The sequence below is a fragment of the Pipra filicauda genome, unplaced genomic scaffold (assembly GCF_003945595.2).
Source record: "Pipra filicauda isolate LSUMZ 115617 unplaced genomic scaffold, ASM394559v2 scaffold493_size893225_pilon, whole genome shotgun sequence".
NCBI classification, from domain to species: domain Eukaryota; kingdom Metazoa; phylum Chordata; class Aves; order Passeriformes; family Pipridae; genus Pipra; species Pipra filicauda.
Genome location: NW_024104635.1, coordinates 775,822 through 790,722, shown reverse-complemented (window position 1 = coordinate 790,722; position 14,901 = coordinate 775,822). Strand labels below are relative to the sequence as shown.

The 14,901-nt window shown below is 46.7% G+C and overlaps 1 protein-coding gene across 4 annotated transcripts; it reads left to right on the top strand.

Moving 5' to 3' along the window:
- The first annotated feature begins 5,792 nt into the window (after positions 1-5,792).
- FAM118A (family with sequence similarity 118 member A) lies at positions 5,793-14,851 on the top strand. Of its 4 annotated transcripts, none has more exons than XM_027742670.2 (9): positions 5,793-5,810; positions 5,916-6,037; positions 7,147-7,202; positions 8,079-8,331; positions 9,271-9,492; positions 10,093-10,221; positions 11,015-11,300; positions 12,544-12,576; positions 13,623-14,851. In XM_027742670.2, the coding sequence occupies exons 3-9, from the start codon at positions 7,156-7,158 to the stop codon at positions 13,718-13,720; spliced, it is 1,068 nt and encodes a 355-aa protein (XP_027598471.1). In that variant the 5' UTR covers positions 5,793-5,810; positions 5,916-6,037; positions 7,147-7,155; the 3' UTR covers positions 13,721-14,851. The 4 variants fall into 4 exon arrangements, with proteins under 4 accessions (XP_027598471.1, XP_039242508.1, XP_027598461.1 ...); XM_039386574.1 differs by lacking the exon at positions 5,793-5,810 and adding an exon at positions 5,851-5,900 and having other exon boundaries at positions 5,946-6,037; XM_027742660.2 differs by lacking the exons at positions 5,793-5,810; positions 5,916-6,037 and adding an exon at positions 6,264-7,041.
- Positions 14,852-14,901: the final 50 nt, after the last annotated feature.

Below are 14,901 nucleotides of genomic sequence, written 5' to 3'. Positions count from 1 at the left end.
GGGATGTGACGAGGGGGGACCCCCGCGCCCCTCCTTGCCCTGAGGGGGTGTGTGTGTGCTGTGGGGCAGCTCGAGGCCGCAGGGCCGCACCTGAAACCTGCAGCACACCTGAGACCTGCAGCACACCTGGAACCTGCAGCACACCTGAAACCTGCAGCACACCTGGAACCTGCAGCACACCTGAAACCTGCAGCACACCTGAGACCTGCAGCACACCTGAGACCGCCCAGCCCTGATAGGCTGCAGGGTCCGTGTCCATAGCTCTGTGCCCGCTCCTGAAACCTGGAACACACCTGAACCCGCCCAGCCCTGATGGGCTGCAGGGTCCGTGTCCATAGCTCTGTGCCCGCCCCTGAAACCTGGAACACACCTGAACCCGCCCAGCCCTGATGGGCTGCAGGCTCCACGCCGGTATCTCTGCCAGGAGCTTCACTGAGCCCTGATGTTCCAGCCTGAGGGAACAGAGCAGCTCCTCAAACGGCTCCTGAAGCTGCCAGGCACCCCCGGGCACATTTGGGTGAAGCGTGGTGATCCCAAAGAGGATCACGATTGCCCAGCACAGCTGAGGTAACTGCCCTGCCACAGGGGAGGCAGGCGGGACCTGCTGCCTCTCCCTTGGCACGAACCCAGCTTTAGGAATGACCAGAGGCTGCACTGGCACAACCGGCCACTGGAGAGGCACTGATGTATAGGAGAGCAGGCTTGTTAGTTCTGCTCATCGAGAAGTAATTTACTGCAGTTTATTTTCACTTGGAGATCAGAAACGCTCTCCCCAGCGTTCCCTTGCGCTGTCAGGTGCAGTGGCAGCTGCTTTCCTTTGCCAGCACTGCCCACTCTCCAACCCAGGGTCTGCTGGGGTGCTGCCATGGGAAGGTTACACTGCCAAGGTGTCCTAGGGGTGATCTCATCTCAACAGCTGTGACTGCAGAAGAGGAAGGAAACCATTTGTTTTAAGTGTCTGAAGAAGAAAAGTGCATTACAGGGGAGGAAGGAAGAGATAAGGGCAATACAGCCTGCAAAAACCTGGGATTGATTGATTGATTGATTGATTGATAGATAGATAGATAAATAAATAAATAAATAAATAAAACTGCACTGAAGGGAAGGAGAGAGTGATCACAAATGGGATTTACAGAGCAAACAGACCAGAATTAGGCAATGGGAAGAAAGGGAAGCTGAAATGTGTTGTGCAGGATAACTAAGATGGGAAGGAATCATGGACTGGGGTGATGGGAGAGGGAAAGAAGAGGGGAGAGCCAGATGGAATTGTCTGTATGTAATACAGAGGGAGAGCTCTGTGAGTGAGCAAAACAGATGCCTGTGCTGGGCAATGAGCCTGGGCTTACTCTATTCCTTATTACTAGGCTACAGCATACACAGGAAGATCAAATGAGAAGCCATTTGGAATTATTTAAATGGAAAGCAAGAATGAAAAAGGAGTCAGGGTGTAAAGGATACAGATGCAAAAATCAAGGTGCAAAAGGGTTTAGCATCACTTAGTCATTAAGCACTTTAACATTTACAAAGCGATTCCATGGGGTTTATTACAATTATTTACTCAGGTAAGTGGTTTACCGGGGCCACAGAGGATAATTGCTTATTCTTGGTTTCCCACCTTGGCTGAGCAGTTGATGGTTCTGATTGTTCCCACCTCCACCACGCCAGAGCTCCTGTGGGATCAGGGAGCACCTCAGGGCTCCCCTGGTTTGGTCAAGGGATATCAGGAGCTTCTGAGGATGAGGGGGGTGAGTGTGTGTGTGTGCACCCCCACACCATGACAAGTGTCTGTGTATTTACAGCAGGTTGGCTTTTCTCCTGTTATCAGTTCCTTTCTTCACTTGGGTGACAAAGGTCCTTGAATTGCTTCTAAAGTCTCCTGCCCTGAAAACACAGGATGGAATTTTGTCTGTATGTCTTGCACAAACCTTACCCTCCCAGCAATGTTAAAAGAATGCTATGGCTGCAAATTCAAGCAGAGGGCTGTGTTTGTAAGGTTGTTAAATACAAAAGAAGTAACCATTGGAAGATAAAAGCCCACTGACCAGGGGAAAACCCAACTTTATTATTTCATACCACATCTGATCTGTTCTGACAGAGCAAGTAACACCTCTGCTTTTGTCCCTCATTTATATGGATTTTATTTATGAAAATATTTTGGCAGGCATTTGATATTTGACAACCAAGAAAGACCTTTTTGCCATTTCACAAACAAAGTCTTAAAATAATATTCCCAAGGTTAATTTCTCTGACCCAGTTATGTTTTTTAACAGCAGTAACTTACTCAGGCAAAATCTGAGTATTTGCAACACCCAGTCTGGCTTTTTCTCTGCCCATTCTTTACAGTAATATGCTTGGTTTAAATCCATTCCTTCCAGTCTCTGGAATGTTTTGTTTCCTTTTACTTTTTCTCTTTTTTTTTTTTAAATTTTTTTTAAAGCTGTCTTCTCTTTGGTTTTGTTTTGCTCCTTTTTTCCATCACAGTTCTGTCTCTCTGTGATGGTTTTCCTCCCTCTCCCACTGCTGCACATGTTGTTGCTGTCCAGAACAGATAAGGACCTTGTGACAGAGATCCTTTCTTGGTTTTTTTTTTTTTTTTTTTTTTTTTTTTTTGTCAGAAAAGTGCAAAATACAACCTCTTTAATCAAAGGACATTCCAGCCAGTTACACTCCTCAGTTCTTCAGAGCAAACTCATATACTCAGACTTTGTTACAAACAAGTTCAAACTAAAGTCAAGGTCAGAAAGACGGCATTAACAGAGCTCATTTCCCCCAGCATTTACTCTGTTTCATATGTACTTTTTTCACATGTGATGTACTGAAATGCTCACGGTTTTAGTGTTGCTCACAGAAGGCAGATGTGAGGGGGTAGGTGCAAGGGAAGGCAGCACTGCCTGTAATTATGCTCTGTTAGGTAACATTTGACTGTGGGGAGACCTTGTTGCTGTCTGTCTCTGAAGATGTGCTTGTCACTTGGCAGCTTTAAAAATACACCTGCGATTACATCCAGAATTATTTTACAGATCCTGTCACTCTGCAGGACACACAGATAGTGCTGGAAGTCAAAACTTGTCTTTTAAAGTTAATCTCTACATTCAATCAGGGGTGAACTCTGAGTGAACTGACTCTGCCTTTCGAAACATACTTTGCATTTCTGATACTATCTTCCTTCTTAAAAGTATTTTATAAACTGTTCTGTTTACCAAGATGCCAAACTAGTAAGATCCAGTCAGCTCTGAAGTAGAAAAGAGCAATCCCCTCACAGGGAGTAACCAGCAGTTCCACTGTGCAAGGAATTTTATCTCAATCAACAGGGGCAGGTTGGCTCCCTGCTATGGAAAAAATCAAGACACGAGTTAGTTGGTGTCTTCAAGATACTTTTCAGCAACCTCAGTAAACTTTCGTGACAAGTTTTACTTGTTCTCTTTCAAACCAGCAGGTTCTGGCATAAAGTGAACTAGGATTTAACTTATCATAGCTTCTCAAAGAGCAGGATGCCAAAAGCAAACCAGCATCACACCTCAGTGCACGGAACCACAGCTGAACAATCAGATGCACTGCCTCTCCCAGCCAAAACCCACCAGCTGCATTTCTTAGCCTGACTACATCCTTTCAAGTAATAGCTCCAAAGTCTGCAAAAAAGCCCCAAACAAGCAACAGAATTAATGTGTTGTTTGGTACACTTGGATAAACACACAGATTGACCACGAGACAGGGATCCATTCTGTCTGAATCGAGTGGGAAGCTGCTGTAGGTATTTCCTGAAGTGTGTGTTTTGCCTCTCAGACATCCTCCATTGCCTTTCTTTGTTGCTGCTTGAAAGAAACTCCTTTCTATTTCAAAGTTCACAGGTTTCAACTCACTCCAAAATCCTCTTCTCACTGTGACTTCTGCTCCTGAATTTTCTGTCATTTTTCTCTTAATGGTGTTGGCCTGTCACTGTCGTATTTAATTGTTCACATTTCAGAATAATACCATGGTAATATAACAGATAATGTCACCTCTTGTACATTTGGAACATTATCTAAGCCTCCCTTTGGTTGTATTTTATGTGGTTACTTTTTTAATGTGCTTAATTGGGAAGTATTGATATTCTTTGTCCTTAGTGACTTTCCCAACTCCTTGCAAGGAAATCCAGAGCTTATGTAATGTATTATTGTTGTGAGTACTGTTGGGGTTTTAAAATAATAGGTTAAGGATATAAAAGGAGAAAAACTTACAGGAAAAGATAATAACATTTCTCAGATTAATTGATTCAGACTGAAAAATGGAAATTCTTTCAAAGGCGCTTCTTCACAGAAATTTCCTCTCACGTTATTTTTTAATGAATGTGAACCAAAGAAGAATATTAGGCACTGTAAATCTACAGGATGGGCCTGACCTTGAGGCTCAAGCTCAGGCAAATATTTAGCAAGTCTTTTAACTGCTATCTACAGCTGACAAAATATTCTAAGACACTCAACAAATTCTTTAGTAATACATTCCAATGTCATTACAATGCAGTGTCAAATAGCATTCCAAGCTGGATTTCATACACTGTTTCTGGGGTTTAGGGAGAAGAATATCACCTGGTTCTTTTAAAACACAGTCTTTGCCCTTCAGGTTTATTGAACTCTCAATATCAGCATGCTAAAATTCCTTGCTGCCTTGACTGGCAGCAGGGGAGGGTGAAGGGCAAAGAGCCAGAGGCTCTGCAGAGCTTCCCAAGCTCCATCACACCTCAGTTTTCAGGTGACATTGGTTACATTCTTCCTTCTCCCTTCCTGTTCTCCCTGATCCTACCCTCCACCTTCCTTGTCACTAGGAATATGATTCTCCAAATATTTGCTAAGCCTTTCTAGGGGCTGCAGTACAGTGATATAAGGAAAATGAGAAGGTGAGGAGTGATGTTTAGGGAATATTACAGACAGCTCACAAGGACACGGTGTTCTTACACCAATTAAAAGTCGGTGATTTCAGTGTGTTTTTGCCAAAACACTGGATATGGAGTAAAAACTGGGTATCCTTACCAGAGTTCTTCCTAAAACTATACCACAGTATTCATCCACACTGCCATTTAATGAACAAACCAGAAGGGTCAGGTCTGTCACATCAGCATGCAAAACCTGTGAGTCCCAACTGTACCTGAAAACAATGGAAGTGGCTGACTAGAGAAACAAGGGAAATTTTTTAATGCCTGTGTTTGGGGAGTTTATGCCAAGAAGTGCTTCAGGTCTTTAAAACTGTGTGAAATGGTACCATGAGTAGAATTATAGAACCACAGAATGGTTTCATGTCGAAGAGACCTTAAAAATTATCTTGTTTCCTTCCACTAGCCTAGGTTGCTCCAAGCCCCGTCCAGCCTGGCCTTGGACACTTCCAGGGATGGGGCAGCCACAGCTTCTCCGGGCAACCTGTGCCAGGGCCTCCCCACCCTCACAGGGAAGAATTGCTTCCATATATAGCTCTGAAAACTCCAATTACCACATTAAACCCGAGAATGATTCATTTCCAACACAAGTTTTACGACTGGAATTTTGGGGGTACAGGTCTGGAACAGCCTGCCTTGGCACAATCCCAGCCTTTTTTCCTCCTCTGACAGCCAGGATTTCGTGCACAGAGCTGCAAAGAGCGAGTCGGGCTGTTCACCGAGCACCGGAACAAACCACGCTGGGGGGACTCGGGAGCTTTAGGCTTCGGCTTTAAGAGATCAGGAGCCAAAAAAAAAAAAAAAAAAAAAAAAAAAAAAAAAAAAAGAAGAGAGGGGAGGGGAGGAGGCTGTGGCTGTCGGCGGTGGGATGCGCCGAGCCGAGCTGCCCCCTGTCCCTGCCCAGGTGAGCCGTGCTCAGGTGAGCCGTGCCCAGGTGGGCCGTGCCCAGGTGAGCCGTGCCCAGGTGAGCCGTGCCCAGGTGGGCCGTGCCCAGGTGAGCCGTGCCCAGGTGGGCCGTGCCCAGGTGAGCCGTGCCCAGGTGAGCCGCGCTGTGCCACCCGCTGTCCCCGCACCGCGCCCCAGGATGCTGCGGCCGCCGCCAGCCCCGCCTCGCCGGTAGAGCTGCGGAAGGTAACGCTGCCGCCTCCTCCTGCTCCTTCTTCCTTCTGGATTGAGCTTTGCGTTCCTCTCGCCCCCGTCCTTCTCCTCCCGAAGGCTCCGGTCGCCTCCCCGTTCCCTTGGACCGACCCCGCTGTCCCGCGGGTCCCGTCCTGCTGCCGCCGAGCCCGGCTGTGTGTCACACCCCGCGGGGCTGGGGGTTTGCCTGCCAGGGGATTTAAGGGTTTTTAAGCGTTTCCCGGGAGCCGGGGCCGTTCCCATCTCCGTCCCCGGGGCTCAGATGTGTCCGTGTCCCCCCGCCCGCCCACGGGCCGCGGGTTTGGGGCCGGTTTTAGGCAAAGCCCGTCAGCAAGCCCTGCCTTTGGGAGCTGCCGGAACGCGCCGGCAGTGCGGCTGTTTCCCGGGCGCCGGGCAAGGCTGGGAATCCCTCCGGGTCATTCCCGGGATCGGCAGGAGCGGCTGTCCTGCCCAGCCTCCTGCTCCCGGCCTGGCTTTTCCCGGGGGGAAGCGGCGGGCGGGGTCCGGAGCATCCCTTTGCCCGCGGCTGCCTTGGGGTCGGAGCGCTCGGGGCGGTTTTCAGACGTGGAACTCCCTGGAAACACTCGTCCCGTTAAACCTTTGGCTCGGAGCTTCAGTCTTCTTGTTTCATAGATAGATCCTTAAATGAAACTTGGTGCCCTGAGCAGCAACAAAAGGTGAAATTCGGAGGTGTTTGGATGTCCCCGCCGTGTGTTCGGAGCCAGGACCCGGCTCCCATCCCGGCGTTCCCGCATCACTGCGGCTCCCACCGTGCCACGAGGGAACCTGGTGGGCGAGCAGCTGCCCCCGCCCTTGGGCAGTGCCAGGGGATGTTCCAGAGCAGTTCCCGGTGCTCCGACCGCGGGGAGGTTTGACCCCTTCTCACTTGCAGCTCTTCAGCCCTGAGGGGTGGGCGATTGTTGCTCCCGCTTCCTTGCACAGCTCCTGCTTCCAGGAACCAGCTCCGGGAGCTAAAAGGAAACAGCGAGGTCTGAAATGTTGGTATTGACAACATTTGGCAATATCTCGCCTGTGGTGAGATGATGCTTTTATTGAATTTGAGAATTTCTACTGTAATTAATAAAGCTTTTTGTTTTATTCAGGGCTCAGAGATGGATTCACCAGAACGAGCCACAATTAGAAGTGAGCAGAAATCCAGGTAACTTGTGTTGGAAAGGTCATGTTTATGTGTCTGTGTGTCTATGTACACACATATATGTATTTATTTAAGTGTCTCAATGACAGTCTGAAACCACAGGGGGCAGAATACTGGATACTGGATACAAGAACATCATGCATGAAAACTTGAAGTGATTCCAGTAACTAGTTTCTCCACGGACCAAGTGCTTCATGCTCAGTTAAGCCGTTTGTGAGGAATGAATAATGAACTTCCTGAGAGGAAACAATTTGGGCTGAATGTAGCAGGCAGGGATGGGAGGTCATCAGACGCATTTTCTTTGTAGGCAGGAGCTGGCAACCCTGTCTACATTTATTTATTGCTTTGCCTGAGGCCATTTCAGGTTAAACACTGTAGTTTGAGTTAGACAGTTTCAGGTGCTTGTGAAGCAAGAGGTGTTAGTTAAACATCCATGTCACCAGGAATTGAAAGATCTGTAAAGGTAGTTGGAAAGTCAGGGGTGTTTTGAGATTCTGTGTTACTGAAATCCCTGTTTGTACAGAAGTGATTTCGCTGTATGGTTTAAAAGCATTTTCACTTCTCTGCTGAGTAATCAAGAAGGATTGTCCTGACAGGTCCCTGTGCTGGTTTGTGCAGGGAGTGTGGACACAGCACAGATTCACCTCTGAGAGGGATCTGTGGGTAGTAACATCTGAGCAGTGGGTTGGATGGACCCTTGATCTGAACCAGCATGACTGCTGTGTTCACATATCCTGCACTGAGCACAAAGGAGAATGAAGATACTGCTGCTTCCCAGGAAAAAAATAACGGAAAAAAATCGTTTCTTTGAAGCATCCTGCCTTCAGGATGAGCGGGAAATGCGCTGTGCACAAGGAACTTTTGTTTCCTGTTTCCCAGGAAGTTCCTGAAGAGCCTGGTGCGGAAGCAGCCGCGGGAGCTGCTGGTGGTGCTCGGGACGGGCGTGAGCGCCGCGGTGGCCCCGGGGATCCCGGCCCTGTGCTCCTGGAGGAGCTGCATCGAGGCCGTGCTGGGAGCAGCCGAGCAGCTGGAGGTGCTGCACCCCGGGGACGTGGCGGAATTCCGCAAGAAGGTCACCAAAGAGAGGGACCTGCTCGTGGTTGCCCACGATCTCATCAGGAAGATGTCACCGGTGAGCATGTCTGTGACCTCTGCTCGTTTCTAAAACTATTTGTGCTTTTATTCGGTTACCAACAAAAACCTGTTTCCAAAGCTTGACCTTTTTTCTGGTGAAAATGGCCATTTTGTGGGCAATCACGTAACACATCGTATGTTTTGGAGAGCCTAAAACATCCCTGGGTTTTAGTGTGAGTCAGCTTTCATCAGAATTAATGCAAGTAGGAGTCCTGACTGTTAAATATTCGCTGTGATTCACTTCTGGGAAATGAAAGGGGAATTTGCAGCTCTGTGGAAAAAACTAGGAGGACCCTGAAAATACAGGTAGGCCCTGACCCTACTGATGGCCTTGGCCACACAGAGTGAATCACTTCCCTAAGGACAGTCCCTACACGCCCAGGTTCTCAACCATCCACTGAGTTTCCAGAGGTTCTCAGACTCTGTTAAGCCCTTTGCCAAGTCTTCCTTTTAGCTGAAATATTCAGGGTGACAGACATAGCCCCAAGTGTAGGCTGTGGGGAATGTTTTGCAGCCATGTGGGCAGCCTCTCTACAGGCCCAGTGTAATAATTACCCCACTGTTGAGGGGACTCTGTCTGTGTTTATGGTAGATTTAATCATTAATAACAGTTTTCTCAGCCAGGAAGGGAAAAACAGAAAAAAAGAAATTGCCACCTTCAGTAGTATATCCCAGACTCTGAATCCAGGGAATGGTAATTTTAGTGCTGTTTTCTTGTACCTGTATTACAAGCTCTCTTGAGAAACCCAGCCTAATGTTTGGAGCTACACTGAGTGGAGGCAACACAGGAAAATAAATTGGGATTTATTTTGGGTGGTTTTGCTCGGTGTGCTGTGCAAGCCCTCCGTGCTCTGGCATTAAGTATCCAGGTGAAGTGGGTTCCTGTGGGAGGCAGGGATCATGGAGCTGATGAAGTGTTCCTCTGCTCTCTCCTCAGCGTACCGGGGACACGAAGCCCAACTTCTTCCAGGATTGCTTGATGGAGGTGTTTGATAACTTGGAGCAGCACATCCAGAACCCTGTGGTCCTGCAATCCATCCTGAGGCTCATGGAGAGAGGCACAATGGTTCTGACCACAAACTATGATAATTTGCTTGAGATATTTGGTCAGCAACAGGGCAAACCTATGGAATCTTTAGACCTTAAAGATAGGGATAAGGTATGATGAGAGCAGTAAAATTAGTAGATTTAATATAAGACAAGGCAGCTCGAAAGCTTCATTGAAAAATGTTTTCCTGTTTAAACAGTGTCAAGACTAAAGCTTGTTAATTGGTAGAGCATGTCTATGAGCTGCATCAGATGCCCAGACATTTCTTTTATGTGTCTCTTTATTTTGAGTAATCTGGTAACAGTCACCAAGGAGAATTTCAGTGACCCATTTATTGACCAGTTCCCCACATTCGCTGTGAAAAACCCACAGATTTATTTAACTTCTGTGAAGTCATTGTTAAAATCCCAAGCAGGATTTCACCTGGCTGGTGAAATTGTGCTGTTCATACCTTTCCTGTCAGTGCTGCTGGAATTTGCTGCTTGGTTGAATGCTTGTTTAGCCCCAAAAGGCAGAGGCAGCTGCAGGATCAGCTGTCACCTCTTTGTTATGATTTCAAGTGAGCTGTGTGATTAGCAATTACAATCTCTTGCTGCAGGGAAGTGCAAAAGGAGTTATTGCTGCTTTAAGTGGTTTATAAGTCAGTCCAGCTGTTTAGTTTTCCAGGATCCTGGTGATTGTGGTCCATTATAACTGTGTGATTTGCTTCAGGTTCTTCAGTGGGCGAGAGGCCACGTAAAATATGGAGTTCTTCACATTCATGGCTTATACACAGATCCCTGTGGAATGGTGCTCGATCCCTCGGGATATAAGGATGTTACTCAGGATCCTGAAGTCATGGTTTGTGTGATCTTTACATTTTTTACCATGTTTTGCCGAACTGTTTTATCGTAATCACTGCAGACATGTTACCTAAGGCTGGGGCTGTGTGGGGTCATATAAACAAAATACTTGGGGCCCAGAGAAATGATTCAGAATTATTCAGAAAGGCAGCTGTGTTGCCAGGGCAGTGCCCTCATATACTCCTGCTAAATCACAGTCAAACCCCTCAGCTGGATGTCTCAGTTGCAGTTCTTTGTATTTGTCTTAGGAAAGAACAGGAGCCCCAAAATACTGGACACCAGGACAAGGATTCATCACCATATGATTGCTTGGATTCGTGATTTAGGGGCTTAAGCTGCTACCAGCTCTGGATCCTTGTCTGAATGTCGTATCTTAGCTGGTTTAGGAACTCAAACATTCGGTCAAGAATATTAATTCTCCTTATTTACAGACTGACCTAACGGGAGCCCAGTATTCTGTCATCACAATTCTTTCAGTTTAATTTCCCTTGCTGGCAACACTTATGTGTCTGTTTAAACTTCACAGAATGGCCTGGGTTGGGAGGGACCTTAGAGGTCACCTAGTTCTAACCGCCATGTATTTGTATAACTTGGATTTTTTTTCTTTTCTGGTAGAAACAATAGTTACAAAATGTCAGTTTGGCCTGGCCCTAAAACATTTGCTTCTTTCAGCTCCCTAGTGAAGGTTCTGCTCTGCTGCTCCTTTTCAGCCTGCCTTATTTTAGAAGTCCTGACCTTGGCTTTGCCTGCTGAAGTAAATGTGGCTTTTGTTTGTTTCTGTCCCTTCACAGGAAGTTCTTCAGAACTTGTACCGGACCAAGTCCTTCCTGTTTTTGGGCTGTGGGGAGACTCTGCGTGACCAGATATTCCAAGCCCTTTTTCTCTACACAGTAAAGAACAAAGTGGATTTAGAGCATTACATGTTGGTGCTTAAAGAAAACGAAGACCACTTTTTTAAGCTGCAGGCAGACATGCTGCTGCACGGGATAAAGGTGGTGTCCTACGGGGACTGCTTCCAGCAATTCCCAGAGTACGTCCAGGATCTCACTGCTCAGATCTGCAAGCAGAGGAGCCCAGGTAAGGAAAATCCAGGGCACGTGGCCTCCTCACCAGCACAGGCTGGATTGAACAGGTGCCCAGCAGTGCCCTGTGTGAGCCCTGCACGAGGTGCTGACCTCGTGTGCAGCTCCTTGGCTCCTGAGGGACATGCAGGCTTGGAACACGTGGCCAAACTGTGACCAGATCTGGTTTTGGAAATCTGTGGATTTTGGAGGTCTGTGGATTCTTGCAACTCTAATCTTGAATTCTGAATTTGCCTTTTTGTTAGCATTTGGTAAAGATGTTCACTTTGCGGATTTTTTTGGCGTGAACTATTCCAGCCTACTGAGTGTTATATTATCTGAAATCTGTCGTGTCAGGAGACTGAAGGAATTGAAGGAATTACCTGGTGGGATAACCTGGTTGAGCCACAGTATCTGATCAAGCATAGAATGGGAAATTAAATCCGTGCCTCCAATAAACGTTGGGTTTATCACAGTCAGGGCTAATGGGGAGAAACAATTCTGTCAGAGGAAAGAGATTCCTTTCATGTTTTCCAAACAAGGACTGGTCTGCTATGGTTTATCCTGAGAACTGAGGAAAATAACTAAATGACCTTGGGAAGAATTACTATTTGACAGCTCTTTTATTTATCAACTCAGTGAAACTGTTTTGTCTAAAATTACTCCAAGTGGTGCAGAGCAGGAACCTTCCCCTTGCTCCCCCTGAAAGAAAACTGCAGGTGCATGCCCAAATTATAGCCTGCTTTTTGTGACCTGATGAATATTCCAGTTAGACTGCATTATGTTTTTCTTTCCATGGAGGCTAGAAAAAAATATTTAGCACAGCATGGAGGTTTCAGGACGTTTATCTGCAGTGTAGACAACTAAAAGTAAGTTGGTGTGCAGTTCCAGACACTGAACTCAGCCTGCTGGTGTTGATGGATGTAGTTTTCATAGTCTGAGCAGTACCTAGAGCCTGTTCAGTCTGGAGAATCCAATTTACTGCAGAGCAGCCAGGGAGGAAGACAGGTTTGCTTAAGGTCTAAATGGAAATGACTGCAAAATGCTCCCCTTTTCCTTGGGAATTCCTGATTGGCATCAGACGTGAGAAGAGGGACCTTACCCAGACTTGAAAGCCTTGTGATCTCAGTTACAAGGTCTCTCCCAACCAAAAACCATTTGGGGATTCTAAACACAACCTTGCTGTTTTGGGATGGTGCCTAAATTATAAAAGCTTTCTGCATGGTAACCTGTGCTGCTGCTCTCTCACACTTCTCTAGATGCTGATCGGGTGGACAGCACAACCCTGCTGGGTAAGTAACATTTTTACTGTCTCAGAAAGTTCCATAATCCTACCAAAGAGAGAAAAATACATCTCTTGTTTCCAAAGTAACTAAATGATTACTGGGCACTGCTCTACTTTACCTCCCAAAGTCTGCTGCACGCTCTCTTTTTTCCCCTCTGATTTTCTTTCTGCTTATCAGCAGGTAACTGCTGGGTTTCATTATCTATCAAATGATAAATGATAGAAAGGAAGAGCTCCAGGAAATGTATATAAAAAGTTATTAATGCTGCCTAGAGTACTCTAAGGTAATACTAATATCCATGAGGTTTTGACTTAGATTTCCAAGCTCAGGTTTCTGTTCCAAAGCCTTCCTTAAGGAGGTCTGGAAGAGTGAATCTCAAGCGTGTGGTACTGACGGTGAATTTTCAGCTAAGCTGTTCAGGGACTTTGTGATACTTCACAGAATAAGCTGAGCAATAATACATTCCAGTTTATGGTGTAAAATAGCAAAACTTCCCTTTGAAACAATGTAGAAAGATCCCACTCCTGAGATCTCTGTGCTGCTGCAGGGAACATCAGAAGTGTATAAAAGTAGTATTCCATTACTGTGCAGGAGGGTCTTAGGCAGTGAAGGAGGAGAACCCCCCACTCTTTCCCAACCACAGAGCACACAAGGTCCCAGACACCTGTGGGCAGGTGTAAAGTCAGAGATTAGGTTTGTAATTCCAACTGGATCTTAGGCTTACCTGTCTTGCAACTGAGTTCACGAATCCCATTTTCAATAAAGTAAAATTAGGCATCAGTAAAGGAGAAACCAAAAACTTGAGCACAATTTATTCTTAACATAAAGCTCCTTAGAGGTGATTTTAGCTCCTGTTTACTTGTAATTTGGAATACAGACCAAGTAAAACAGACTTTCAGCAGGGTTACTGTTATATATAATTCAGAATCCAAACCCAAGAACCTCACGGGACCAGGACTGTGTTTACCTTTGTATCTGGTGCTTATAGTAAAAATTACACCAAGCACATGTATGTAGCAACAATTTGGGGTTTTTTCCTTCTCCCTCCCCAGGAACTTCATGTGTGGACTGTGCTAAAAGGAAGCTGGGAGAAAGTGGCACTGACTCTCCTAAGAGGATCAAGCAGTCAGATACACCCATTAGTGAATGAAAAAACCCCAAACACCAAAGCACCCCAGAAGCTTTTTAACAGTAGGTGTTTTACGTCTGCTGCATGGAAAGTTTTGAGCTGGTATTTCCATGGTTTTAAGTGGAATAAAACTGTACATATTAGCCTTTCCTTTCTAAAGCTGTAAATGTGTGATGTGTGTGAAGCTGGAGCCACCAGTCACTCCCCTGGCACGGCCAGACCCTCAGGCTGTACCTGCAGGGTCAGACAAGTGGGTGCAACTTCTCTCAAGCCCTTTGGACCAGACTCTGCTCAGGTGAAGGCACAAGAGAGGTAACTTTGGAATCTCTCAAAAATGCCTTTTGGCACAGAAGCCTGTGAAACCAAGGGGTTTCGGTTCCTTTCCCATCAACTGGACTGTGGGTGTGCTGTGGAGGCTGCACTCCAGGGGTCTGTCAGCACAGGGCTGCTTCCAGGCTTCAGATCCCTAAACCCTGAGGAACAGGAAGTGGTGTTCCACAGTTCTGGAGCCCACAGCACAGTGACCCACCTGCTTTTCACTTTCAGCACGAGGGTTTGTTTTCCTGAGTCTGGTGAGGCAGGAAGGGCTGTACCAGTGCTGTATCCACAGGGCTCCCTGACCTCTCTGCTGGGGGTTTCTGTGGACATGTTTTACAAGCTGTTACACCACAGGCTGTGCTGCCCCTTGCCTTGGACAGCAGGTGACAGAGTCCTGCTGCAGTGGAATGAAGCCCAGTCAGTATCCTGGGATGGATCTGCAGACAATTCCTGGTGTGGACCTTTGCTGTGGGTTGAACTACTCTAAGGGTGAAGGTGGGGCACTGCAGCACCTCTTTGCCCCAGGGACTGGTACTTCTCCCACTGGGGCACCACACAGACAGAATTATTACTTGAGTGGCTTGGAAAAGCTGATCCCACAGAGGGGCATGTTCAAGGCTGGTGGCGATTCCATTGCCCAGGGCTCTTTTTCTACTTCATTCATAACCTTTTTTTTTTCAAATGGGAGTAAGGTACTTACTGAAAACCAACCTGTTGACCATGACATTACCCTGTTCTGCTCAAGCTGTGTAATGAATTTGGAAGGACATCTCTGAAGGTGACATACACTCTTTCAATAAAATATATAAAGTAAACTGTTCCTGTGTAACAGCTGTCCCCGTTCTTCAGGCTGTTCCTTTCTTCACTGCATTTTTCTGTCTCAA